Genomic DNA, 25,219 nt, shown 5'->3' with positions numbered 1-25,219 from the left:
CAGCTGTGGTTCACTGACATGACTCTCACCTCTGACTGAGTACTGTGGGTTCAAGACTCCAACTCAGAGACTTGAGCACCGTTGGACGGTCAATACTGAGGGAGTGCCGCACTGTCGGAGGGTCAGTACTGAGGGAGTGCTGCACTGTCGGAGGGTCAGTACTGAGGGAGTGCTGCACTGTCGGAGGGTCAGTACTGAGGGAGTGCTGCACTGTCAGAGAGTCAGTACTGAAGGAGTACTGCACTGTCAGAGGGTCAGTACTGAGGGAGTGCTGCACTGTCAGAGGGTCAGTACTGAGGGAGTGCTGCACTGTCAGAGGGTCAGTACTGAGGGAGTGCTGCACTGTCAGAGGGTCAGTACTGAGGGAGTGCTGCACTGTCAAGAGGGTCAGTACTGAGGGAGAGCCGCACTGTTGCAGGGTCAGTACTGAGGGAGTGCTGCACTGTCAGAGGGTCAGTACTGAGGGAGTGCTGCACTGTCAGAGGGTCAGTACTGAGGGAGTGCTGCACTGTCAGAGGGTCAGTACTGAAGGAGTGCTGCACTGTCGGAGGGTCAGTACTGAGGGAGTGCTGCACTGTCAGAGGGTCAGTACTGAGGGAGTGCTGCACTGTCAGAGGGTCAGTACTGAGGGAGTGCTGCACTGTCAGGGGGTCAGTACTGAGGGAGTGCTGCACTGTCAGAGGGTCAGTACTGAGGGAGTGCTGCACTGTCGGAGGGTCAGTACTCAGGGAGTGAGCACTGTCAGAGGGTCAGTACTGAGGGAGTGCTGCACTGTCAGGGGGTCAGTACTCAGGGAGTGAGCACTGTCAGAGGGTCAGTACTGAGGGAGTGCTGCACTGTCAGGGGGTCAGTACTGAGGGAGTGCTGCACTGTCAGAGGGTCAGTACTGAGGGAGTGCTGCACTGTCGGAGGGTCAGTACTGAGGGAGTGCTGCACTGTCAGAGACCTTTAGGGTGAGATGTTAAAACAAGGCCCCGCCTGCCCTCTCATCTGGAAGATCCCATAGCACTATTCTGAAGAAGAACAGGGGAGCTCTCCTGGTGTCCTTACATATATCTATCAGTCAACATCACTAAAACAGATTGTCTGATCATTACAATATCACTTTGTTGGATCTTGGTGTGTGCAAATTGGCTGCCATGTTTCCTACTTTACAACAATGTCTACACTTTAAAAGTGCTTCATTAGGCTGAAAAGAGCTTGGGACATCCTGAGGTTGTGAAAGGTGTAATATAAATGCGAGACTTTCTTTATTATTACATCATATCCTATCATACTCCAGTCACACCCCATCACGCCAACTCATCAGACCAAAACAAAGTCATCTATCTTATATTTATGGCCCCTAGTTTTGGATGTCCTACAAGCAGAAATGTCTTCCCTATGTCTATCAAAACTTTTCATTATTTTAAAGATATCGACCTGGTCACCCCTCAGCTTCTCCTATCTTGGGAAAACAGCCCCAGTCTGTTCAATCTTCTTTGAGTGATATACCCTCTCAGTCTGGTATCATCCTTGTGAATTGTTTGCACCTTCTCCACTGCCTCAATATCCCTTGTTACAATATGGAAACGAGAACCTAGTGTCGTATAGCCAAGGTTCTATACGAGTTTAACAGAACTTCTCTAATTTTCAATTTAGCCCTTTAGCTTGAACAGTACTTTGTTTATTTGCTTATGGCCTTATTAATCTTCATTGATAGTTATCATATATCCAATCCCTCTGCTCTTCTACCCCATTTAGGGTATCTTTCAATGAGTATCTAACCTCCTTATTGCTTTTAACAAAATACACCACCTCGCCCTTACATATATTGAAATTAGTTTGACAATTACATGCCCATTCTTCTGGTTTATTTCATGTTTTCTAGTGTGTTATCACCATCCTCCTCAGTGTACAATTAACTCTGTACCCCAGTTTGGTGTGATCCGCAAATTTTGAAATGCACATCAAATTCCTGACTCCAATTTATTGAGCTAAACGGTGAACAACAGTGGGCCCAGCACTGCTCCTCGTGGTATACCTTCCCAGAGTAGCTGTCCTGCGCCCCCTCTCTGTTTCCTGTCTGTAGCCAGCTTGCTATACATCCTTCCGCTTGCCCCCTGACTCCACATGCTCTGGTCTTCAGCATGAGTCTGCCAATGTGGCACCTTATCAAACGCCTTTTGAAAATCCAAATATATTACATCGAATATCTCACATGGATTACTTAGCAAATTAAAAACTATGGCACTAATTGTAACCGAACACTGGCAATGAATTGTGAAAGGAACAAACACACTGCTGAACTCTGGCACTCCGGCGAGATCAACAGAAATGGTCCGAACCATATTTGTGGCACATTTTAGTTACTACTCTGTGTTAGGGAGTTTTCTACCTACCAGTTGGTGTAAGCAGTGGTCAGGGTCATTTCCCCATTGGCATCTACAGCTTGAGATTGCTGCAACAACACATCCTTGCAAATCCTGGCAACATCAATGTTAACATAATGGCTGATGGAATGTATAAATCCTATGAATGCCTTGACTCCGGACAGCACTTCAGAGGGTTTGGCAATCTCCTGGGTAGCTTGGTTGTAACCAGTTAGCCGCATAATAGCTCTGAAAGGCAGAATAAAAGGATTGAAATGCCATCAGTCTTCAACTGGCCTAATACAAAGGAGCCAACAGCTTCAACCAAGAGAGCATTAACTAAAGGGCTGGGTAGGAAACAGATCGTGGAACCCCTTCTTAACAGCTGAACTATAGGAGAAACACTGAGGATATACCCTAATCCTTTGGGAACCCAAAAGACTTCAAACATAGAAGAAAACTGGGCAAGGAAGAGGAACATGTAGAGGGAAGGAGGAGGTTTCTAGTACAGCGGGAGACGGTGGTGCAGTGATAATGTCACTGGAGTTATAATCCAGAGGCCCAGGCTATTGCTCTGGGGACACAGGTTCAAATCCCACCACGGCAGCTGGTGGAGTTTAAATTCAATGAATAAATCTGGAATTGAAAGCTAGCCTCAGTGATGATGAACATGAAACTCATTAATTATTGTAAAAACCCATCTGTGTCACTAATGCCCTTTAGGGAAGGAAATCTGCTGTCCTTACCTGGTCTGGCCTACATGTGACTCCAGACCCACAGCAATGTGGCTGACTCTTAACTGCCCCCTGAAATGGCCCAGCAAGCCACTCAGTTCAAGGGCAATTAGGGATGGGCAACATATGTTGGTCTTGCCAGTGACTCCCACGTACCATGGAATAATTTATTAAAAAACAATGTAATAAACATGGACAGGAACTAAGAGCCAAAGATCTTTTGTCTTTTTTGTAAGTGAAAACATGTGAGGCAAAACTTTACTTCAAAAAATGACTCACAAACAAAACCATGAGCAGAAAAGTCCTTTTGATATTGTACAATCTTCTCCTTCATTATGCTCACCAATATCTGCTCTGACCTAAGCAAAATACTCAATAATGTTTCTTGCTCATCCACTGCAAAATTCTTCTTGGGACTTGCCTTCATCATGGACTCTTTGCCAAGGTTGAAGGAGTAACAACACTCAATGGCACTAAAGGTTAGCACTTCTGGTTGGTATATTGCTACAAACAGAGAATAATACAGAACCAGACAGAACTTGCAACACAGAAGCAGGTCATTTAGCCCAATTGGTCTATACTGGTGTTTATGCTCCACTGAACCTCCTCCCACTCTTTACCTCGTTCCACAATGCCCCCATATCCCTATTTTTTTTTCTCCCTTGTGCATATATCAAAACATCCTTGAATGTACCTCTGCTATTCACTTCAACTGCTGCATGTGGCAACGAGTTTCACATTCTCACCACTCTGTGCGAAATGTCTAATTCATTATTTGATCAGTTAGTATATCTTTATATCTATCTTACATTGTTCTGGACTATGCCAACAATGGACGGAAATTACTTATCACCCACTTAAGCCTGTCTCAACCAGGAGGCCCGAGTAATAAGAACAGAAGATGCCGGAAAAGCTCAGCGGGCCTGGCAGCATCTATGGAGAGAGCAACTGAGTTAACACTTCGAGTTTGGGTGACCCTTCTTCAGAGCTAAAGAGAGGTAGAAATGTGATGGATTTTATACTGTTTAAGAGGGGCTGGAGTAGGTGGAGCAAAATAGAAGGTCAGGGATAGGTGGGAGCTCAGGAGAGATTGACAAAGATGTCAAGGACACAAGACAAAGGGAGTGTTAATGGTAGTGTTAAAGACTAAAGAAGGTGCTGATAGTGGTATAAAGGGAGTGTTAATGGTAGTGTTAAAGACTAAAGAAGGTGCTGATAGTGGTATAAAGGGAGTGTTAATAGTAGTGTTAAAGACTAAAGATGGTGCTGATAGTGGTATAAAGGGAGTGTTAATGGTAGTGTTAAAGACTAAAGATGGTGCTGATAGTGGTATAAAGGGAGTGTTAATGGTAGTGTTAAAGACTAAAGAAGGTGCTGATAGTGGTATAAAGGGAGTGTTAATGGTAGTGTTAAAGACTAAAGAAGGTGCTGATAGTGGTATAAAGGGAGTGTTAATGGTAGTGTTAAAGACTAAAGAAGGTGCTGATAGTGGCATAAAGGTAAAATAGCAGAGTGTGTTAATAGTAGAACGAGGGCCAGTGCCCTGTGAAAGCACAACCTAAGAACAAATGATAGATGGCCCTGTGGGGCTGGGGGTGTGGTTTGGGGATAAAGGTGAATAAAGTAAAATAAAAGAAAGAATGAATAAAAATAAATAAATAAAAAATGGATTAAAAAAGGGGGTAAAGATGGAGGACAGAGTTCATGGTCTGATGTTGTTGAACTCAACAGAGTTCAGGAGGCCCTAAGGTTTACTTAAAAGTCAACCTTGGACCTCATTTCACAAATTTGAATGTGCTCCCACATGCCAATCTCACCAGCAGAGACGGCTCACTAACTGCGCAATGATGAATGAGCTGGGCCAAGTGCTCCAAATGTCTGTAGGGAAGCACTTGAGTAAGAGTGCCCATCATAAAATTTTAAACTAGTAATGGAGAAGATAAGGAAACAATCTAAAGAAGAATTTCTAAATTGGAAGAGGGCTAAATTCAACAGGATAAGAGGGAATCTAGCCAGTGTAGAATGGAACCAAAGGTTATGTTATGAATGTGATGTTTTATAAGATGATTATGTTTTGGGACTGTGTCTTTAATTCCAGGTGAAATGAGGTAGCGAAGAGGGTCATGTGATCTGTTATGAATTCTGCCTGGCAACAGGCCAGGTAGCTTGGTTACTATGGGGACAGGGAGGCCGAGAGTGAGACTTACTGGGAGCAAAGTGTAAAATGTTCACACCTAAACAAAGGCATGAGCAGCTGTGCTGACTGTGGATAGACTTTCGGTCTCCAATTGTTTGGACAGAAAAGAGAGACAGAGGGAGGTTTCACTGAGAGACAAAGGACTGCACCTAGTATGGTCAGCAGAGAGGAAAGTTTGTCCCTTCTGCGGGCTACCCTGCAAGCAGAAACACAGGAGGAAAGACAGTCCCTGGTCAAAGAGACACATCTCATGGAAATCTAAGGGATCCGGGAGATTCGTCCCAGCGTAGCTGAGGGTGGGGGAGGGCAGGGAAGAGTCACCGGAGCTGGCCTTACTGCTGGTATTCAATTTGGGACTTCTCCAGGAACTGAGGGGAGCACCTTTTGACGATTACTTGATGTCACCACTCTGTGAAATGGGAAGAGGCAAACCCATCGGGAGCTGGGTGTGACATTGGACTGTTTCTTGTGAAAAATCCTACTCTGTGGAGAGTGGAATGTAAACTACAACTGTGGCATGGGGGTTACGGTTCTGTTAAAAGATTAAAGGGCGGATATCCTTTCTGTAGTTTAGAGCACTAGGTGCCTGCTAAGTAGTGTTTGGTCGCTGTTGCTTTTAGTTTGTTTGTTGCAGTAAAAGTCTTTAAACTTGAACTCTTGCCGTGCAATTCTTTTAAGTTGGTCACTGGGAATTCAAATGTCTTGTTTAAAGTTATCGGTCTCTGTGGGGATCATAACAATTGACAGGAAAAGCTGTAATGAGTGATCTTTCAGACACATGCTGGATACATTCTGACAAGGGAGGAACAGTCAGAGAGCCAAAGGCAGGGCTCCTCATAGGTGAGAGAAACAGAGAATATGTTAAACAAAAAAATTGGGCATATGGTGTATGTCAGGTGAAGTCTTCAAGTGAGAACCAGGTCAAAAACAAAAATAAGTTGAGAGGGAATTAAAGAGGAAAGTGAGACTGGCAAAGAGAGAATATGAGAATAGAACGGCAGTCAACATAAAAGGGAATCCAAAAATGTTCTACTAACATATAAATAATAAATGGGTAGTAAGGGGTGGAGTGAGGCCTATTTGGGACAAAGAGGGTGATATATACTTAGAGACAAGGACAAGGCTAGAATATTTAATGAGTTCTTTGTATAAGTGTTCACTGAGGAAGAGGATGCAGGTAAAATATTGACAGCAGAACCGGTGATAGCGGGAATGGATGGAGTGAAAATTGAGAGGGAGAATAGACTGGAAAAGCTGGCTATGCTTAGGATGGATACATCACCTAGTCCAGATGGCTTGCATCCCAGGCTACTACTGGAAGTGAAGGTAGAGATAGTGGAAGGGCTCACCATAATCTTCCGATCTTCCCTCAAGAAAGGGTGTAAGGACATTACTAGTAACTACAGGCCAGTTAGTTTAACATCACTGGTGGGTAAGGTTTTAGAAACAGTAATCAGGGAAATTACCATTAGGCGCTTGGAGAGGTTTGAGTGAATTAAGGAGAGGTTTGAGTGAATTAAGGAGAGGTTTGAGTGAATTAAGGAGAGGTTTGAGTGAATTAAGGAGAGTCAGCATGGATTTGTAGAAGGCAGATCGTGCTTGACTAATCTAATTGAATTTTTTGATGAAGTAACAGAGAAGGTTAATGAAGGGAATGCAGTGGATGTTGTCTATATGGATTTTAAGAAAGTGTTTGACAAAATAACACATAAAAGTTTGGTGTTCCCCAAGAGTCAGTGCTAGGACTGACAGTGCATTTTATATATAGGTATAAATGACTTGGAGTTTGGAATACAGAGTAGAATTTCAAAACTTTCTGAGGATATCAAAGTTGGAGGTGTGATTAATAGTGAGGATGATGCCAATTAACTACAGCAGGACATGGATAGTCTAACAGAAAGGGCAGACAAGTGGAAAATGGAATTTAACACAGACAGGTGTGAGGGGATGCATTTTGACAGAAGGGATAGGGAGAGACAATATAGACTGAATGGCACAATTCTAAAGAGTATGCAGGGGCAGAGGGACCTGGGGGGGTTCATGTGCAAAGCAAAAGGGATCGTGGGCTTCATAAATAGAGGTATTGAGTACAAAAGCAGGGAAATTACGCTGAACATTTCTAAAGCTCTGGTTAGGCCCCAACTAGAGTATTGCATCCAGTTCTGGTCCCCACACTTTAGGAAGGATGTGAGGGTCCTTGAGAGGGCGCAGAGGAGATTTACCAGAATGGTTCCAGGGATGGGGGGATTTTAGCTACAAGGTTAGGCTGGAGAAGCTGGGGTTGTTCTCCTAGGAGCAAAGGGGATTGAGGGGAGATTTGATTGAGATGAATAAGATTATGACAGGTTTAGATGAGGTAGACAAAGAAAAGCTGTTCCCATTAGTTGATCAAACAAGAATTAGGGGGGGCACAGATTAAAGGTTTTGGGCAAGAGATACAGGGGGAATGTGAGGAAGAATTTTTTTACACAGCGAGTGGCAGTGACCTGGAACTCTCGGCCTACGAGGGGGGTGGAAGCGGAGACGATGAATGATTTCAGGAGGAAATTTGATGGGCACTTGAGGGAAATAAACCGGCAGAGCTACGAGGATAGAGTGGGGTGGGAATGGGACTGACTGGATTGCTCCATGGAGAGCCAACATGAACTTGATGGGCCAAATGGCCTCCTTCTGTGCCATAATGACTATGACAATGTTGGGATGCTTGCCCCGCCAGCAGTGACCCTCAGGTTAAGTCCTGGGGAGGGGGAGAGGTCAAAGCAAGAGAGTCAGGCAGCAGCCTTTGGGAGTGTTGAAAAGCTGAGAGGAGCACTCTTGCTCTCTCTAGCTCCACAGCAAAGGGTTTTAAACATGGACTTCCTGCTGCTCGCTAGGTGGCATCCAGGCCCAAGAAACTGGAGGCCCACTCCACTCGGGAGCTTGACTTCTCCTTATAACAAACATTAGGCCCCTCATTAGCAAATGTAAGGCGTCTAACGCTGGTTTGAAATGATCGCTCTGGAAGTTTGTAAATTTGAGCCCAGTATGATCTTGGGCATTTTACAGACATCATCGGATTGCAGGCTGAGCTCTATAAAAGGAATCACTTTTCCTGTCATTGTTCTGCCTGAAAATTGGGTGAGCAATTTCTACCCCAGTTTCACCACATCCGCCCAAACAGAATGATACAGTTCCAATGTCAACTGTTCGCTTGATGCCTTTGGTCCTTTTGCCAATTACCTTAAACCTGTGCCTTCTGGTTAATAACCTTTCTGCCACTGGAAACCGTTCCTCCTCAATCCATCAAAAACATTTCCTGATTTTGAACACCTCTATCAAATTTCGACTTAACCTTCTCTGCTCTCATGAGAGCAACCCCAGTCTGTCCACATTAACTTCAGTCCCTGGTACTAATCTAGTAAATCCCCTCCACACCCTCTCTAAGGCCTTGATACCCTTCCTAAAGTGTGGGGCCCAGAATTGGACACAATACTCCAGCTGGGGCCTAACCAGGTTTGGCATAAGGTCCTTGCTTTCGTTACTCAGTGCCAATTTTTTTAACAGTCCCGTCTGCTTTTTTTAACAGCCTTCTCAACTTGCCTTCGATACCTTCAAAGGTTTGTGAACGTAGGGCCCAATCAAAAGCCCTTCATAACTGTAATTAGCGAGGCCATCAGGCCTCTCCTTACTTTTCAATTGCCCAGAGAAAATAGCTCCAGCCTAATTCAAGTTGCCCCAGAGTCTGAACTGTTTGGATAAGACTGAAGGCCCTTCTTAATGGCACAGAGCAGACCAGCAGCTTGTACTGTGTCGGATACATTACCTGGTGAGTCGCACCTCCAATTGGCTTGTCAGGTATTCGTTGGGTAATATTATGTGGTCAAATATGATGAGCTCCCGCACATGGTTGATGGTCATGCAGTATTCAGTGAGGGTTAAGTGATGTTTATCCATGCTGCAATATAAACATAGACTTTATGCTACTTTTCTTGGTCAATCACTCACAGCCTTTTGGAGCACTTTAATTAAATGTCCTGTTCTGTTTGCGATCTTCAACTCTTTCTCCAGGAGCTTCTGACACGCCCTGACGTGCCTCTTACCTAGGCCCAGAAAACGTAGGTACAGGTTGGCACATCGACCTGGCTCAGGGGTTAACCCAGTTAAGTCACGCGGAACAGAGAGCTGGTTACCATCCTGCATTTTTGCCAAGCCAGGCCCGGGGTTATATGGGGCTGGGTGAGCAGAATCCCACCTTTGAGTGACAGATGTATCTGCCGGCATTATCAGCACCATCCTGGGGTACTGAATATCTCACGTATCTCCACATCTCAAGAAAGGCCGGACAGGGTTGGGGGTGGAGTAACATTAGGCAAACAATTCAAATCAGACATGACCCCAGGATCAACCTGAACTATGCAGTCTGAGGTAAAAGGTACCTGGAATAAATACAAAAGCAAAGTACTACAAATGCTGGCAATCTGAAGCAAAAACAGAAAATGTTAGGAATACTCAGCAGGTCTGGCAACATCTGTGGAGAGAGAAAGAGAGTTAACCTTTCAGGCGATGACCTTTCATCAAAGCTACCTGGTAGATTAAAGAGCATCTGGTATTGATTCATGTGAGTATCCAATTCACGTTAGCTCAATGTCACCTCCCAAAATAATTAACCTTTTACAATTAGAAAAGCTAAATTTATCTTCTGTTTTCCTGAGAAATATTTGCCTTTGTAGAACACCTTATCACACCTCCCAGCAATACAAAATGCTTTTTCTAAATTCATTTACAGGATGTGGGTGTCACTGGCTGGGCCCAGCATTTATTGCCCATCCCTAATTGCCCCTTGAGAAGGTGGTGGTGGGCTGCCTTCTTGAACCGCTGCAGTCCATGTGGTGTAGGTACACCCACAGTGCTGTTAGGGAGGGAGTTCCAGGATTTTGACCCAGTGACAGTGAAGGAACGGCGATATATTTCCAAGTCAGGATGGTGAGTGACTTGGAGGGGAACTTCCAGGTGGTGGTGTTCCCATGTGTCTGCTGCCCTTGTCCTTCTAGATGGTAGTGGTCGTGGGTTTGGAAGGTGCTGTTGAAGGGGTCTTGGTGAATTCCTGCAGTGCATCTTGTAGATGGTACACGCTGCTGCTACTGTGCACCGGTGGTGGGGGGAGTGAATGTTTGTGGATGGGGTGCCAATCAAGTGGGCTGCTTTGTCCTGGATGGTGTTGAGCTTCTTGAGTGTTGTGGGAGCTGCACTCATCCAGGCAAGTGGGGACATAAAATGAGGTAAAACCACTGTCACTAGTCCTTAGACAAACAGTGAATGGGCAGTTAACCTGTCTCATCAATGGAGGAATGTTAGCTGAACTACTGGGACATCCATCTGGACCACCACAATAGGCAGGTACAGTTGTGAATCAATGCCACCCCTCAGTACAACCCTGGAGTAACAGGTCAGGTTATTACAAAGTGACTTTATTAAGCATTAAGCACAATCCCCTTTAACCAGAACAAAAATGTCAACAGGGCAAATAGTCCTACCCCAATACTAAAGCTGCCAGCTGACACTGGCACTGCTGTGAGAGGTAAAGCAAGGGGTATGTGGGTGGGAACATGTGGGCAGTAAACTACTGCAGCTGAAACTTGAAGGAACGTGGCCACTTAAAGGTAAAGGATGACAACTGGAAGGTAGATTTTCAACTCTAATATTTCAGGCACAAATGAACACCTGGGTCCAGCACCAAGAGGTCTCTGACGCTCACCATGCACCCCCCTACCCCCTCTCCCTGACAGTGATTCTCTCCGACTGTGACCCCCTCTCTACGACTGTGACAGCCATTCTTTAATGTGACCCCCTTTCTCTGACTGTAACCTTCTCTCTATGACTGTGACCCCCTTTCTCTGACTGTGACCTTCTCTCGCTGACTGTGACCCCCTCTCTATGACTCTGACCCCCCCCTTCTCTGATTGTAACCCTTTCAATCTGGCTGTGACCCCTTCTCTCTGACTGTGACCTTCTCTCGCTGACTGTGACCCATTCTCCCTGACTGCGACTCCCCCCCTTTCTGACTGTGATCCCCTCTGACTGTGACCCTTTCTCTCTATGGCTGTGCCCCCCCTCTCTCTGACTGTGACCCTCTTGGACTGTGACACTCTATCCCTGACTGTGACCCCCTTGCACTGTGACTGCCTCTCTCTGACAATTATCGTCTCCGACTGTTACCCCCACCTCTCCGACTGTGACCCACCCTCTCTGACTGTGACCCCCTTTCTGAATGTCTCTGACTAATGCCCTCTCCATCTCTGGCCCTGTTTGCAGTGCATGTTGGCTGCTGGTGCCCTTGCAAAAAATGGCACTGATCTCCTAACCTTTAACCTGCAGAGTCAATTGCTCACTATTACTGCCAGGTAGTTTTGCCCTGCACATATATTTAGTGGCCATACTTCAGGTGTGAGTTGCCCCTGTCAGGTGCCAGCTGAACTCCCTGCCATTTCTTCCACCATTGTGTGCCACACCATCCCACTCAGCAAATATTGTCATGTAAATACTGTGGCGACAAGAGCAGGTCAGAGGCTGGGAATTCTGCGGAAAGTAAGTCACCTCCTGACTCCCCAAAGCCTGTCCACCATCTACAAGGCACAAGTCAGGAGTGTGATGGAATACTCCCCACTTGCCTGGATGAGTGCAGCTCCCACAACGCTCATGAAGCTCAACACCATCCAGGACAAAGCAGCCCCGCTTGATTGGCACCACATCCACAAACATTCACTCCCACCACCACTGACACACAGTGGCAGCAGTGTGTGTACCATCTACAAGATGCACTGCAGGATCTCAACAAGGCTCCTTTGACAGCACCTTCCAAACCCACGACCACTACCATCTAGAAGGACAAGGGCAGCAGACACATGGGAACACCACCACCTGGAAGTTCCCCTCCAAGTCACTCACCATCCTGACTTGGAAATATATCGCCGTTCCTTCACTGTCGCTGGGTCAAAATCCTGGAACTCCCTCCCTAACAGCACTGTGGGTGTACCTACACCACGTGGACTGCAGCGGTTCAAGAAGGCAGCTCACCCACCACCTTCTCAAGGGTAATTAGGGATGGGCAATAAATGCTGGTCTCGCCAGAGAATCCCACACCCCATGGCTGAATTTAAAAAAAATTGCACTTATGCCTTTTCAGTCGCAAATGGCATTATTAGCTTCAACCTCTTCATTCTGATATCTTGAGTTCCCTGAGCTATTGTGTGTCATAATGTTGGAATGTCAGTTCAACTCAGCCAAGTGGACCTTGGAGCAGGAGTGGTACAGCCCTGAGACAGCTGCCCGCTCCTGTGCCATCAACCTGGGCAGCTGGTACATTTACCACAACGTGCTGGTACCAGGCCACACACTAGACCAACTGACAGCTATATAGCTCATCACTAACTGGCATCAATCACGCATTGAGGATGTGGGTTCTCGGCAAGTAACCCACTCATAATTTCCTTCACCTACTTGGTGTCGATGAGTCTATCCTTGCGCTGGCTCTCCGTGCCCGGCTTCTCTCGGCTGGGCTCAGCTTTCTTGCTGACCGGTTTCTTACGCTTCTTGTTCACGGCTTTGCTGATGGTCTGTGCAGTATACTTGGGCAGGAGCTGCAGGGTAAAGAGCCCAGGAGGCGTGAGTGTCAGTACGGCTCCGTCGAATTTCTATCTCCGAGCAAAAAAAGAGAAACCCACACCCCCATCCCCCTGCCACCCCCAGCCCAGCCACACCCACCTTCTCACTGAGGTTCCGTTGCTCGTAGCAGAGCTCGATCATACAGACGCTGGCGTGTTTGGTGATTTCATCCAGAAAATTGTTGCACAGACCAATGCTTCGCTTCTGGAGGACAGGGTACTGCACAGAAAGACACGACACTCCCATCAGATGCTGCGCTCAAGCAACAACGGTGCCTCCAGGGTGGGTCCACACTCCAGCCTGAGGCTCGGGCCTTGCGTTTCATGTGCCAAAGTGACCTTGGCAGGAGGCATCTCTAACCAACGTGCGCCAATACGCTCAGTCCTAGTGCCTGATCTAGCTCTAGCGTCCGGGAGCTTAATTCCCTGTCTTGTGTGTGCCCTTAACATATATTGCAGTGGTGGGCAACTGTGTGAACTCCCATTGGGTGAAGAATCTCAGCCCATGTCATCTTACCCTTCCATAACCCCAGCCAGTTACCACAAATCGTACAGATGATAGTTCCATGGCAATTGACTGCCCTCCCATCATTGTCACTGCCTGACTCTGAGGGACGTGGTGGGGCAGTGGACAGCATGGAGTTGGTCTAAGAGGATGGGCCCCATGTCTGGTCTAAAAATAACCTCTTTTTCAGCTCCTTTAGGAATATAGGAACAGGAGGAGGCCATTCAGCCCCTTGAATCTGTTCTGCCATTCCACTCGATCATGGCTGATCTGTATCCCAACTCTATCTACCCTGCCCCATCCCTAACCATCGATAACCTCACCTTACAGAAGTCTCTCGCTCTCGGTTTTAAATTTTTCAATTGTTTGGAAGGTGGCAATATCTTAATGGGGGAAAGGTTTCAGTTTTCCAGGATCCTTTGTGTGAAGAAATGATTCCTGACATAAGGCCCGAACATCCTAACTTTAGGACTGTGTTGTGCCCTCGCCGACTGCAAAAGCAGCAAGGTACCCAGATAGCAGCTACAGAGCAGCAATGCAGTGTGTAAAGATTCAAGGGGTCTCGAGCAAATGCCAACTACGACACGGGGCGCCCTCCTGTGGTTGCATAGTCCATGTGCAGACATGAATGTGATTGGATGAGCTCCGTGAGAGGTACCTTTAGCTCCCAGTTCTGCTGCTATACAGAAAGCTCCGTGAAAAGGAGAAATCTAATGCAGAGAAGCCAGTTGTGTGAAATTGTGGCTGCAGTTAGCTGTTCCCTGGGCTGTAGGAGCAGTCCGAGGCCCCTTAATTCAATCTCCGAGACTATCCACCGAGATAATGGTAATGTTGCTGGACTAGTAATCCAGGGGCCCGGGCAAATACTCTGGGGACATGGGTTCAAATCCCACCATGGGAGCTGGTGGAATTTAAATTCAATCAATAAATCTGGAATATAAAGCTAGTCTCAGTAACGGTGACCATGAAACGACCATCGATTGTTGTACAAACCCATCTGGGTCACTAATGTCCTTTAGGGAAGGAAATCTGCCACCCTTACCTGGTCTGGCCTACACATGACTCCAGACCCACAGCAACGTGGTTGACTCTTAACTGCCCTCTGGAATGGCCTAATATGTCACTCAGTTCAAGGGCAATTAGGGATGGGCAACAAATGCTGGTCTTGCCCACATCCCATGAAAAGTATAGAAAGAAAGTTAAAGTTGAGGAGAGTAGGTGCAAGATGAACGGGAAGGACAGAGAGCAAAGATCTGCAGGGACTCACCTCCTCAGGGCACATGTCATGGATGCAGGTCGAGAAGTGTGAGCAAACCATTGGGAAAGCAATCAGGTACGGCAGTTGTGTGGGGTCCTCAGAGCTTTGTGAGAACATCTTCTCAAACAAACGTGGGTAGAAGCTGCCACAGGAAAAGAGGGGAGAGTGTCAGAGCCTGAAACCGCGACTGATCCCAGGAGAAGTTGGGGAAGTCCACGATACAGGCCCCTCGCTCACATATTTAGTCACTTCACTCAACAAGGACTGTTCTTTATTGTGCCCCTCATGCCTAGAGAAACCTTCTCAGAGTCCTTCACACTGAGGGCGCCAGGGTGAAAAGTTAAGACGGAGAAGGTTAGTTAGTATGCGAGGGGGAGGGGGTGCGATTGTTTTCAAAGGGGTACCGATGGGCTTTTTGATAGGATAAAGAGGAGGTGTCCAGGGGGAGTGGGTTGTGGGAGCGCAGAGTTAGCGTTCAACAAGGCAGGAGCTAATCGCTGAACGAGTGCCACTTTGGGGCACATTATATTGCACTGGGTGAACAGATTTCAGGCATCAGCCCATAATGTAGGAGAATTGTGTTATCACATGCCCCTTTCTGACTCTCTCCACACACTGTCTGGGGTAGAGAATTCCAAAGATTCATCACCCACTGAGTGAAGAAATTCCTCCTCAACTCAGTCCTAAATGGCCTGCCTCTTAGCCTGAGACTGTGTCCCCTGGTTTTAGACTCACCAGCCAGAGGAAACATCCTTCCTACATCCACCCTGCCGAGCCCTGTAAGATTTTTTTACATTTCAATGAGGTCACGCCTCATTCTTCTAAACTCTAGAGACTACAGGCCCAGTCTCCTCAATCTCTCCTCAAAGGACAGTCCTGCCATCCCAGGGATTAGTCACTCACTTAGAATAGTCTAACTTTCTGTTCTGAATGGGGATCAGTTGGCTACAATCTGGTGCACAACAGTGCAAGTTCAATCCCCATATCTACCTCCTCGTCTTGTTCCACGTTTGACTTGGAGCGGTGCCCCTTAAGCTATATAACCAACTGTCTCTCTCGCTAATGGAGAGAGATGCCTATGGTCCTTTGAGGACGATGGTTAATTTCCTACTGACTTCATCCTGAGACAAAGAATGTCAGGAGCTGTGACCTGTCATAGATTGGGTTGAAACGCTCTCCACACAATGACATTAGGAAGAGAGAGGAATTCTGCTGCTCGCTCCCCTTCCAGGGACGAACAACGCTTTATGAACTCGGGCCCGGTTAATGGGTTTACAGTAAGCATGTGTGTAAGCGTCTGTGTGCGTTCATTCTATACGTACCAGAATGGAGTGAGGTCAGCTGTCTCCTCCAACAGGCCAGCCAAATTGTCCAGCATCTTAGTGTGGAAAACAATAGTATTCATGAGGGATGCAAGCTTCAGATTTTCCCGTAGAATCAAAGGGGTTTTGGCAATACTGGTATAAGCCTGGAATAGAGGAGGAAACTGGTGTAACTAGAGTGATGCCAAGGGAAAAAATCCATGATTCCTTATCAACAAATCCCATCAGGCTCCATCATTTCCCATCCATTTTCCATCCCACTGCATCATTCTGCCACATGCTCATCGTACCTACACACACCATCACACTCAGTCACACCATCAACTGCTATCACATCACATTCCATGCCACTCCATCACCCCGTCATATACCAACACATCATCACATCCCATCCCACTGCACTGTCGGAGGTCAGTACTGAGGGAGCACTGCACTGTCGGAGGGTCAGCACTGAGGGAGCATTGCACTGTCAGAGGTCAGTACTGAGGGAGCACTGCACTGTCGGAGGGTCAGTACTGAGGGAGTGCTGCTTTGCTGGAGGGTCAGTGCTGAGGGATTACTGCACTGTCGGAGGGTCAGTGCTGAGGGAGTGCTGCACTGTTGGAGGGTCAGTACTGAGGGAGTGCCGCACTGTCGGAGGGTCAGTGCTGAGGGAGTGCCGCACTGTCGGAGGGTCAGTGCTGAGGGAGTGCCGCACTGTCAGAGGGTCAGTACTGAGGGAGTGCTGCACTGTCGGAGGGTCAGTACTGAGGGAGTGCTGCACTGTCGGAGGGTCAGTACTGAGGGAGTGCTGCACTGTCGGAGGGTCAGTACTGAGGGAGTGCTGCACTGTCGGAGGGTCAGTACTGAGGGAGTGCTGCACTGTCGGAGGGTCAGTACTGAGGGAGTGCCGCACTGTTGGAAGGTCAGTACTGAGGGAGTGCCGCATTGTCGGAGACCTTTAGGGTGAGCTGCTAAAACAGGGCCCCATCTGCCCTCTTGGCTGGAAGTTCCCATAGCACTATGCCGAAAAACAACAGGGGAGCTCTCCCTGGTGTCCCGAGGCTAATATCTCCCTTAGTCAACATCGCTAAACCAGATTATCTGGTCGTTATTGTATTGCTGTTTGTGGGATCTTTCTGTGCCCAATTTGGCAGCCATTTTTCGTGCAGTACAACAATGACTACACTTCAAAAGTACTTCATTTGGCTATAAAAGAGCTTTGGGACATCCTGAGGTAGTGAAATGCATAACATAAATGCGAGACTTTCTTTATTATTACGTCATATCCTATCATACTCCAGTCACACCCCATCACGTCAACCCATCAGACCAAAAACAAAGTCATCACACTCGATTACACCTCATTCTATTCCAGGTAGCCCGGCAGTGAAGGAGTCAGGCGAGAATCCCGACATCATCGTTCACTCGCGCGTTATTTCACTTGGCGGGTGCGTGCAGGGGTCGGAAGCGCGCCCGTCGACAATTAAACGGGCAATTAAGCCCCTTAAGGGCCTCGTTATCTGTGAGTTTTCGTGGCCCGTCCAACCTTACGGTTGGCGGATGGGCCAATCGGCCAGGGGGGGCTTCACATTTTTGATGGAACCTCATCCAAGGGCGAGATGAAATCTCCCTCAGGAGAAAAATAAAAATAAATATCTGGGGACAGCATTTTTATGAGGTAATTTTTCAGGTGCTTGATTGCGATGCATGGACTTTTTTTTGCAGCTTTCTTAAACCTTTATTTCATCATTCGCAGGTCTGCAGCTCCCTGAGGCAGCCTTCAGGGAGCTCTCTCCCAGCGAACACCCACACCTGTGGTGACATCATTGCCTGCCCTCTTCCCTCCCTCCACCCCAGCAACCCTGAGCTTTTTAGGATGTGTCTCACGGCCAGCCAGTGTGAAATTGCAGCTGGGGGTTGTTTGCGGTGAGGGAGGGGTCCATTTCCTGGCTACTCCTAGGCTGGCTGATCACGTGTGCCCAACAGCCAAAAAGTTCAGGCCCAATATTACACACTTACAAATTTTTATTGACGGAGGGACAACTTTTGAATATGCACCTTCAAACCCAAGAGCCAGTTTCAGTCTGCTCCTATGCACAGAAGCTCAACGGAATCCCCAGTTAATGCCCACCACCTTAATTAACATGCAATTAACATGCAATTAACAACTGTCTCCTGATGCCAATCATATTCTGTTGCATTCAATTTCATCCCGTAATATAACCCCCTGCACCCTACAATATGCCAAGAGAGGGATACTGTTGTCTAATTCCTGTTGGCAGAAAGAAGTCCTTACCTGAAGTCGAAACCAGTCTAGTCGGAATCCTTGGAAGTTGAACGTCTCTTCGTTTTCAACTGCAGTTCACAAAACACAGGGAAAGAGAGAGAGAGAGAATCTCTGTTATCCCCCCCCATAAAATAATACACAGAGACAGTATTCGTTATCCACCTCAAAGAATCAGAGTGCCCATTACCCCCACTCCATAATATATAAAAACATCGCATTGTTGTGAATATCTAGCTCATGTGTTTTCGAGTATAGCTTTTGGCGTTGGAAATAAAATCTTAACTGCAGAAAACGGGATAAATTCAAGCAAAGCAAGCTTGAAGTCTCTTGCACTTAAAAGGCTATAGCCATGTTGCATTAGGAGGTTAATAGCGAGAAAGGTAAGCTAATTAAAACGCTGGGTTTTAGAGATTGCCAGGACACCTTAAGGAGTGGCAGTTCAAAAGGTGACCTGTGTTTGTTTAACTAAGTTAGAAGAGGTGGAGCTATAAAAAACAGTAGGTAGGCTTACTTAGCTAAAGAGCTGGAGACATGATGTCTGCAAAGCTTGCAGTAATGGCAGTCCAGAGGGATGTTTTTGTTTTTGTGGGGGGGGGGGGGGGGTGGAGCAAAGTTAGTTCAAAAGCATTCAGTCAGCTCTGAAAGGTTGTAAAACCCATTTACTTTATCAGGTCAAAGAAGAAACTGTAAATGAGGGATAATTACTCAGGGTCGGGTTGAGGACAGCCCAGAGCAGGCTATGTCATTATGGAGATGGGTGGAACTTAGGAAGGCTCTCTGATTTCATTTTATCTGGGCGTTTGCTGGGAGAGTTGGTTGCAGTTTCGACCTCATGCAGCTTGCAGCTCACTGAGGGAAGCTAGCCAGAGTAAATGACAGTTAGATAGACCAGCATTGTAAGCAGAGTAAAACACCAACTTCATCATTGACTGTGTGGCACGTGGGTGAGGCTTAATCTCAGTTTGAAACTTGTGAGGGAACAGAAGCTGCAAGATTGCCTAGTTTAAAGCTAGTGGGAGAATCTATAGTGGTCCTCATTGAGTCTTATTGCAAAGGAACGTAATCAGATGAATTAGCTTGGCAGTATTGAAAAGTCACCAGAACAAGGGACTGGGGCCTCCACAGTCAAGAAATGGTAATGAAAGTTTTACATCTGAGAATAGCTGGAGCTGAGGAGAATTCTCCAGAGCAATGTGGCATACCTATGGGTGGTCCCTACAGAAATAAATAACGTTAAGATTTGTGTGTCTTACAAGAGAATTGTTGGGAGAAGTAAGAAGTAAACGTAAGTGCACAACAATAAGCTACAGTGTTAACGTAAACATATTTGCTTTATTTAATTCTTCTGTACACAATAAAGTTTATTTTGTTAAAAAATGAAATGAAATCTTGTGGAATCTTGAGGTATTTGGATTTAATTTTAAATGTTAACAGCCCCCAACTGGATTGTAACAAAATAATAAAACAATATGCAATGTTTGAAGTGTTGGAGTGTGTTAATATTTGAATGGTTTCAATAGGCTTGTAGAAATTTACAGCACGGGAGGCTATTCAGCAAGGAACCATTCAGCCTAATCATAACTTTCCAGCTCTTGGTCTGTAGCCCTGTAGGATACAACACTCCAAAGCCTATATCCAAGTGCTTGTTAAATATGAGGAGGGTTTCTGCCTGATCTCCCATTCGATGTTGGATGAGTTGGTGTGTTCAGTCTGTCAGGAACCTGAGCTAACTGGTTCTGGAGGGAATAATTAATACTAGGTCCCCTCGGCTAGGATTTTTGAAAGCCAAGTGCAGAATCCAATGGCAGAGCTGCGTGCTTTACCCGCTAAGTCTCGAACCCTACCTTGTTTGATATTCAGGGATGTCAAACTGTTCACAAAGGACGACATAATCACAGATTCTTCCTCCGGACAAACGCAGAGGTTCTGAAAAGGTGGAAGCCAAAACATTTCCAATCAAATCCTTTGAACTGTATATTTAACTGTGGGGTCTGTACGAAGTGACTAAACAGAGCACATTACACAAAAGACAAATATTGTTATAACTTTGATCATATCGATTGAGCAGAAAATATTCCCCTTAGACCAACGCTCGCCATTGAACCAACGGACCAACTCCAGGCTCATCGCACCATAACTTTTCTGTGAGCAGACTGAGTTGACACCCCCGCCGATTCTACTCCCACTGATCCTAAGAGAAGTTATTGTCTGCGGCTGTCAGCCCTCGTTTAACAGTGCTCAAAACCCCGCCCCAGAACTTCCTTCCCCATGACAGAAGTGTTCCATTTACCTGAATTGTTTCACTGAGAACAACGGCATCGAAGTGGGCCAGATAGGAGACAAAGTAGCGCTGAATCACCTTCTTAAACTTACGCAGTAGCGCTCGAAGTTCCTCCATCACAAACAGCAGCTCTGCTATGTTACTGGAACAGAAGGGGCACAATGTAACTCAGCTAGCCATCATCTGAAACCACAACTGGAGGCAAAGGGGCCATCTCTGTTCTCTCCCCAGCCTTTCCAACACATTCCCTCTGTTACTTCACCACAAGCAAGGCCTTTAAACTAGGCCGGGACCCATGCACTTCAGCTGCTGGCATGTGCTGGGCATTCCCAAACCCTATTATAAGGGGGAATCCGGCATTTGCAACTCAGTGACTGCTACAGGGGGTTCCCTACATTGGGAGTCCAATTGGCTTCAACCTCCCCAAACTATGGGACATCTTTGGCAGGAAGGGGGAGGGATATGGGCCTCAGGACCACGTGAGTGGGCCCCACCTTGGGGATGCAGCTCGGGATCAGCGAGGCAAGCAGCTGCTGCTCAAGATCCACACTTCCACCTCCCCACCTCCCCCCACCACCTCCCACTCTCCCCTACTCCCCGGGGTGCATCAGCCGTTCCTGCATTTTAACAATGACGCCAATTCATTGGCTGTAAAATGCTTTGGGGCGGCCTGAGGTCATGAAAGGCGCTATATAAATGCAAGTCTTACTTACTTCTACATCTAACGGTGAGCTGCGCGGGCCTTGGATCCTGCTACCTCTCGAGTAAAATATGTCCTGTGCTTTTAACTGCTCACAATCCAGCAATACCCCTGACATAATGAGGTGCCCGAAACACTGGGTGTTGCCAAGTTGCAGCAAGGTTTTCAGGTCCTGGTTCTGTGGAGAGGGTCCTTACACAGAGGACATGTCTCCCAAGCAGAGACCCTGCATTTGTGGATTTCTCAATAGTTTTGTAATGAGACATGTAACGTAACAATTAAGTAGATCTTCCTGAACTGCCTTCAGTGCAGCTGGCTTTTCTCTGGGAATCAGTGCAGGGTTGCTGATTTTGTCTGCAGCCACTGTGTTGTTCAGATAGCTTCCGATATAACTCTACCCAATCAAACTTCTCTTCCCTCAGTACAAAACAATTTTACTTCAACGCATTTGCTGAAATTGTCAAGCATTTCAGAGAGTTTATTCCAATTTTGAGACAGCGTAAGGCTCTCATGACACTGTCTCCATCAAACGCTCCCAGGGCTAATACAGCACAGGGTTGGATACAGAGTAAAGCTCCCTCTACACCGTCCCCATCAAACACTCCCAGGGCAAATACAGCACGGGGTTAGATACAGAGTAAAGCTCCCTCTACACTGTCCACATCAAACACTCCCAGGGCAGGTACAGCACGGGGTTAGATACAGAGTAAAGCTCCCTCTACACTGTCCCTATCAAACACTCCCAGGGCAAATACAACACGGGGTTAGTTACAGAGTAAATCTCCCTCTACACTGTCCCCATCAAACACTCCCAGGACAGGTACAGCACGGGGTTAGATACAGAGTAAAGCTCCCTCTACACTGTCCTCATCAAACACTCCCAGGACAGGTACAGCACGTGGTTAGATACAGAGTAATGCTCCCACTACACTGTCCCCATCAAACACTCCCAGGACATTTACAGCACCTTCCTATTCAACCGCAGAAGGTGCAACACCTGCCCCTTTACTTCCCCCTCCTCACCGTCCAAGGGCCCAAACAATCCTTTCAAGTGAAGCAGCATTTCACTTGCACTTCCCTCAATTTAGCCTACTACATTCACTTCTCCCAATGCGGTTTCCTCTACATTGGAGAGACCAAACGCAGACTGGGTGACCGCTTTGCAGAACACCTTTGGTCTGTCCGCAAGCATGACCCAGACCTCCCTGTCGTTTCCCATTTCATCACTCCACCCTGCTCTCATGCCCACATGTCTGTCCTTGGCCTGCTGCATTGTTCCAGTGAAGCTCAACGCAAACTGGAGGAACAACACCTCATCTTCCGACTAGGCACTTTACAGCCTTCCGGACTGAATATTGAGTTCAACAATTTTAGATCATGAACTCTCTCCTCCATCCCCACCCCTTTTTGATCCCCTTTTTTCCAATAATTTATATTTTTAAAATATATTTTTCTTTTTCCGCCTATTTCTATTATTTTTAAATGTATTTCTATCCATTGTTTTATCTCTACCTTTTAGCCTATTTCAATCCCTTCCCCCTACCCCTCCCCACTAGGGCTATCTGTACCTTGCTCATCCTGCTTTCTACCCTTAATGTCACCATTAGCACACTCCTTAGATAATATCACCACCGTCAATACTCCTTTGTCCTTTTGTCTATGATATCTTTGGCAATCTCTTCTTTGCCTCCACCTATCACTGGCCCTCTATCCAGCTCTACCTGTCCCAACCCCCTCAGCCAGGTTATATTTCACCTCATTTCTATATTTCCTTCGTTCTGTTGAAGAGTCATTAGACTCGAAACGTTAACTGTGTTCCTCTCCGCAGATGCTGTCAGACCTGTTGAGTTTTTCCAGCTATTTTTGTTTTTGTTTCACTGTCCTATTCAATATTCACTTGAGAAGTTCAGCATGGGCTAGATACTGAGCAAAGATCCCTCTACACTGGCCCATCAAACACTCCTCAGGCAGATACCGAGGTAGGTACACATACATAAAAGCTGATAGTTCAACTCCAGCCTCAGCAGGCTTTTGGGGGAGAAAATGGCAGGTTTCCACTACCGTTTGTGTGAAGGAGTCCTCATGAATTCATCCCTTAAAAGCCTAGCTCTACCGATATGGCTGCAGCCTGCCCCAAGGTGTCTCTCGCCCATCAACAGTTTCCCTCTATCTACCATATCAACTCCTTTTAGTATCTTAAACACCTCAATTGGATCACCCCTTAATCTTCTAAACTCAGGAATACAGCGTCATCAATGAAACCTGTCTTCCAATCTACACTATTAACTGTGCCACCCAACTTTGTGTCATTAGAAAATTTCTATATCTGACTCTCGGTTATTTTATCCAAGTCATTTATAAATCTAGTGAAAAGGTGTAGCCCCAGTACAGATCGCCAGGTAAGGGCACAGTCTGTCAATTCGAGTAGCAACCATTAGCCCTACTCTCTGTATCCTACTTCCAAACCAGTTCCGTACCAGAAATTGCCTCCAATTCTAAGCGCTCATGTTTTTTGTGAAAAGTCTCACATGTGGAACCTTCACAAGTGCCTTCTGGTAGCCCATATAAGTAAGATCCACAGACACTCACTTGACAGCCATGTTAGTTACCTCCTTAAAAAAACTTTCACTTGCTTTGTTAGACTCGCCCTTTACAAACTCATGACAACTTTCTCTGGGCAATTTGTATTTATCCAAATGATCCATTCTGTCCCTAATAGCAGAATGTACCTCAGCTGAACCCCACATTAGCACCCGTTATAATATGACTGCGCATTTTCCTTTCTCAATAGATCTCACTATTTGCTTTCAATTTCCCGCCTTCACCTGTCCACGTAGTCTTCGGGGGTCTTGGTTTTGGTGATGTTCTCAGCATGACGCACAAGCCATGAAATCTCATCCCGGGAAAACGACAGCGCCATGAAAACAAAAAGGACCTGGATGGAGGAGAGTGGGAAGAAGCCTCTGAAATTCACAAAAAGAACTGCAAGGAATTCATCAGGACACTTAGACAAATGGAAAATTAATCTTTTATTTCCTGGCAGATTGACAGTGAAGGAATGGTGATATATTTCCAAGTCAGGATGGTGAGTGGCTTGGAGGGGAACTTCCAGGTTGTGGTGTTCCCATGTGTCTGTTGCCCTTGTCCTTCTCGATGGTTGCGGTTGTGGGTTTGGAAGATGCTGTCAAAGGAGCCTTGGTGCATCTTGTAGAGGGAACACACTGCTGCTACTGTGCGTCAGTGGTGGAGGGAGTGAATGTTTGTGGGTGGTGTGCCGATCAAGCAGGGCTGCTTTGTCTAGGAAGATGTCCAGCTTTTTGAGTGTTATGGGAGCAAGCAGGGAGTACTCCATCACACTCCTCAGTTGTGCCTTGTTGACAGTGGACAGGCTTTGGGGAGTCAGGAGGTAAGTTACTATCTGCAGAATTCCTAGCCTCTGACCTGCTCTTGTAGCCACAGTATTTATATGGCTAGTCCAGTTCAGTTTCTGCTCAATGGTAACCCCCAGAGTGTTGATAGTGGGGGATTCAGTGATGGTAATGCCATTGAACAACAAGGGTCGACGGTTGGATTCTCTCTTGTTAGAGATGGTCATTGCCTGACACTTGTGTGGCGTGAATGTTACTTGCCACTTGTCAGCCCAAACCTGGATATTGTCCAGGTCTTGCTGCATTTGGACACAGACTGCTTCAGTATCTGAGGAGTCATGAATGGTGCTGAACATTGTACAATCAACAGTGAATATCCCCACTTCTGACTTTATGATGGAAGGAAGGTCATTGATGAAGCAGCTGAAGATGGTTGGGTCTAGGACACTACCCTGAGGAACTCCTGCAGTGATGTCCTGGAGCTGAGATGACTGACCTCCAACAACCACAACCATCTTCCTTTGTGCTAGGTATGACTCCAACCAGGGGAGAATTTTCCCCTTGATTCCCATTGACTCCAGTTTTGCTAGAGCT

At 46.6% G+C, this 25,219-nt stretch overlaps 1 protein-coding gene across 2 annotated transcripts in view; it reads right to left on the bottom strand.

Annotated features, from left to right (window-relative positions):
- The window catches only part of LOC121273354 (nck-associated protein 1-like), a 147,200-nt gene that overhangs the window by 31,018 nt on the left and 90,963 nt on the right, over positions 1-25,219 (bottom strand). For both annotated transcript variants that reach the window (XR_005942005.1, XM_041180530.1), the window contains exons 12-21: positions 24,083-24,192; positions 20,567-20,699; positions 20,121-20,202; positions 18,286-18,344; positions 16,008-16,153; positions 14,695-14,827; positions 13,023-13,142; positions 12,759-12,898; positions 9,085-9,216; positions 2,382-2,600 (exon numbers count right to left, since the gene is read on the bottom strand). Coding sequence is in view for 1 of the 2 variants with exons in the window: in XM_041180530.1 (XP_041036464.1) it covers positions 2,382-2,600; positions 9,085-9,216; positions 12,759-12,898; positions 13,023-13,142; positions 14,695-14,827; positions 16,008-16,153; positions 18,286-18,344; positions 20,121-20,202; positions 20,567-20,699; positions 24,083-24,192 (1,274 nt within the window). In the remaining variant the exon portion in view is untranslated. The remainder of the gene's footprint in view (positions 1-2,381; positions 2,601-9,084; positions 9,217-12,758; positions 12,899-13,022; positions 13,143-14,694; positions 14,828-16,007; positions 16,154-18,285; positions 18,345-20,120; positions 20,203-20,566; positions 20,700-24,082; positions 24,193-25,219) is intronic.

The sequence above is a fragment of the Carcharodon carcharias genome, chromosome X (genome assembly GCF_017639515.1).
Source record: "Carcharodon carcharias isolate sCarCar2 chromosome X, sCarCar2.pri, whole genome shotgun sequence".
NCBI classification, from domain to species: domain Eukaryota; kingdom Metazoa; phylum Chordata; class Chondrichthyes; order Lamniformes; family Lamnidae; genus Carcharodon; species Carcharodon carcharias.
Note: the sequence above shows the minus strand (reverse complement) of the source record. Positions and strands in the feature narration are given on the sequence as shown.